Below are 3,528 nucleotides of genomic sequence, written 5' to 3'. Positions count from 1 at the left end.
TAGGCGGTCGGTAAAATTGTACACCAGACGCCGGGAAAGTACCAGTTCTTTAAAAACCCAGAGAAAGGCATCAGTTCCTAGAAGACTAGAAAAACAGGTCATGTTGGAGGGGAAGATATCCCTTGACCAGGGGGCATATACCAAAAAGGGGGGTTTGTCTAATTAATTCGTAATATTGGCATAGTTAATAAGGCCATTCCATAGTTCTTTTGGGGCCACTTCATGGCAGAGACTTCGTATTGGAAATATATAGGTCGCTTGAGGACAGGTGAATACAATGAAATACATCTTATGTCAGGACTCAGGTATAGGCAATAACGGGAATACAAGGGACCCAACCCTCCTTGCCTGAAAGAAGTTCAACTATCTTATTACCATGTAATTACGTTAATATTGATACTATGAATGGAGTTATGTATCAAACTCGTGTACTTATATCATTCTGAAACTGCATTTTGTGATTTATACCAATCAACTTCTAAAATGTCATGTAAACCCGTTTTTTTTGGGGGGGGCGAAATCGCTAAAGGGGGGCGAGGTAGGCGGGCGAGATCACTAGCCGGGGAGGGCGAGATCGCTAGTGATTTCGCCCCGGGGGGGCGAGATCGCTAGTGATTTCGCCCCCGGGGGGGCGAGATCACGGGGGGGCGAGATCGCTGTCACACCGGTACACTGTACCGATACCCAGCCCTAGAGACAACTACTGCCGAAAATGTCAAGTTGAACTCGGACTCTCGTCGGCCGATCAATTTAGAATTTCGCTGCAAACTGTGTGACAGCATTCTCCTACGTAGGGCATTGCGCTCCCTCTAAAGAAAATTCAGTTCAGTTCAGAAAATGCCTCGGGAAAGCTCAGTTAATCAGAGAACAAGTTCAACCGAGGAGATTCTCTGATTGGCTAACATTGGTAATTATAGGTCCAGCCCACAAAAGTGGAGTTCAATTTTGCAGGGCCTCTGAAAAGTATATAAATTGTATAGTGTGAAGCTCTGCATTGGTGTATGTGTGACAGGTGCATTATGACTATCCTCCACCAGGCCGTCCTACGGGGATACAAGGATCGTAGAATTATAATAATAATCGTGAAATTGGCCAGAGGAGTAAGTCCACGCTTAGGTTTACGTTTCCACGTGGCCGACCAACTCCTTTGGTAGTAAAACTTCCCCGGCAAATTATCTCCCTACAATAGCCAGCGTAGTCAGTCTGGTAGGGACTACATTATGACGGCCATACTTTCCCGTTGCGCGGGATGAATCCGTTGTACGGCGCTCGGAGAGTGTTTCCGCGGCTGGTCGGCATCTCGGGGGAGGAGAGCGGTTCGTTGTCGGTGTAGAACAGCGGCTCGAAATGCTCGTGTAGATTCGGCACGGAGTGACGCTGCTTGTCAAAACTGTGCTCCTTCGCCAAGAACCTGTGACAGGAAGAAGAAATAGTAGACTTCATATTTCCGGGAATTATTTAGAATTTTTGTTAATTTCTCGCTTTATTCATTGAAGAGGTTCATCAGTCACGTATATATGAATGCAGTTACAAAATTTTTTTCCAACAGTGACTGTTTTAACCCTCAAACCACCGTATGGGGTCAAAACTGACCCCAGGCGTATATCGATGTGTGCCATTATGGCATTTCTGGTCGAAAACAAATTTCCTTCTAGGAGTTTGTTTGTATATATGTCTTATAACTTCTGATACGTTTTTACCGAGATTGGCTCATTGTTGATTAAGTTATCCTAGAAAGTTTATGCATGGTCCAGTGGGGTCAAAACTGACCCCAGCATTTTTTTAAACAAACTTTTGCGACCCACACCTAAACTACGTATCGTAGGATCACGAAATTTTCAGAGAATGATGTTCATGTCAGCCAAAATTTTTTTAACAACTTTTATGTCATTATCATGTTATATGACGACATTATGACGTAACCTAGGTAATCTTGGCCGCCATCTTGGATTTTGACTAATGACGTCATCAAATTAGCATAAATTATGAATAATGAGTCATGAAATTTACGTTGAATTTCATAAAATGTGATAAACAACTGTTATTTGCTAAGAAAACCTTAAAACTTAAATGTTTTAAACAAAATTAGAAAATTTCGTAATAAATATGTCTGTCAGAATTCCGTTGCCATGGCAACATGAAAAATGATGAACATACTTTGTTCACTGCAAATGTTTGCTATCAACATTTTCTAAAAAGTTACCAAGTTTGGTGGCCTTAGCATAAGCCATTCAGGCGCTATGCGGCATTGAAGTTGATACGGGCATCAAAAACCTCCTTCCTGGTCTGGATAGCGTTGGTGCAAAATGTAGTCCACATGATCTTTTGCATAAATTATGATAATGAGCTAGAAGTATTCTCACCTAATCATGTCAGACTGTCCCACATAGATTAATGAAACTATACATATATACAAATCACAAAAAGAGTCACACAAAAAACTGTATTTGTACAAAACGTTTTGGGGTCAGTTTTGACCCCATACGGTAATCTACGTCCCAAAAAAGCTACGGTGGTTTGAGGGTTAAAGGCAAGGTACATATTCCAAATTTTCGATGTCTGACAGCACATCTTGTTCACGGAGAGCGACCTAGTCTCCATCTCGCGAGAGAGCACGAGACTAGGTCAGACTTGCGTAGATCATCTGCCCCCCCCCCCGTCTTCCTCTCCTTTATTCATACTTATCAATTGTGAATTCCTTGCTGAATTTGTCGTATGCATTTCCCCCGCTACCTAACAGACAAATGCATATAGCTGGAAATTGAAACAGGAATTGAGATGACCTTTCATATTCTATTTCGAGATATTTCTGGGACCTTTGACCTAGCTTCCTGTCAGTGTCCCCGACGCCGACGTGCGCGTATCACACACCAACCGCATATTCAACAATATTCAATCGTAACTACGGACATAGACCATGACAAACAAGCACCACACCTAAAACAATATTTTCGCAATCACGAAGATAAAAGCATCATCGTCTACATGTTTGCTTATTTGTTCAACTCCATCTACTTAATACTTGAAAATTTTGTTCGTAATTGTATATATTTTTCGTTACATTTCTGAGCTTCAGAGACACATAACATTACATATTATCATATCAGACTCTAAATAAGTGATAATGCGTCGTTCTTTGCCGTATCGTCGTTCTAACGTGAACTAGATTCTATTATATACCTACAACTTCACTTGTTTGTATTGCTTGCGAATTACATGTTTTTTTTTCAATTTGTTCAATTTTTTCTTTGCTTGCATTTAAGTTTGTGACGTTGTTTTTTTGCCCTTAGAAGTCTTGTTTTTTAGCATGAAAGTTCATCTGTGTTGGTAGAATACATTATAGAAATAGCTAAACTTTCTTTCCAACACTGAATTAATATAGGGACTTACCCTAAATTTTCGGCCAACTCCGTCGACCTTGTTCACAGAATGACCCTATCTCCAGTAGTGACGTCAGGAACACACCACTTTTGCAGAAGGGGGTCATAAGTATCAGAAAGTCTGTGCCTGCCCCCGTCTGAGGTGGCG

General features: G+C 41.4%; 1 protein-coding gene across 1 annotated transcript in view; it reads right to left on the bottom strand.

Moving 5' to 3' along the window:
• Window positions 1-699: 699 nt before the first annotated feature.
• LOC118429567 overlaps window positions 700-3,528 on the bottom strand; it is a 29,624-nt gene continuing 26,795 nt past the window's right edge. The window contains exon 15 of the mRNA XM_035840097.1: window positions 700-1,411. Coding sequence (XP_035695990.1) covers window positions 1,219-1,411 — 193 coding nt within the window. The 3' untranslated portion in view covers window positions 700-1,218. The remainder of the gene's footprint in view (window positions 1,412-3,528) is intronic.

This window comes from Branchiostoma floridae, chromosome 13 (genome assembly GCF_000003815.2).
Source record: "Branchiostoma floridae strain S238N-H82 chromosome 13, Bfl_VNyyK, whole genome shotgun sequence".
Taxonomy (NCBI): domain Eukaryota; kingdom Metazoa; phylum Chordata; class Leptocardii; order Amphioxiformes; family Branchiostomatidae; genus Branchiostoma; species Branchiostoma floridae.
The sequence above is the reverse complement of the archived record's forward strand: the minus strand, read 5'-3'. Positions and strand labels throughout refer to the sequence as shown.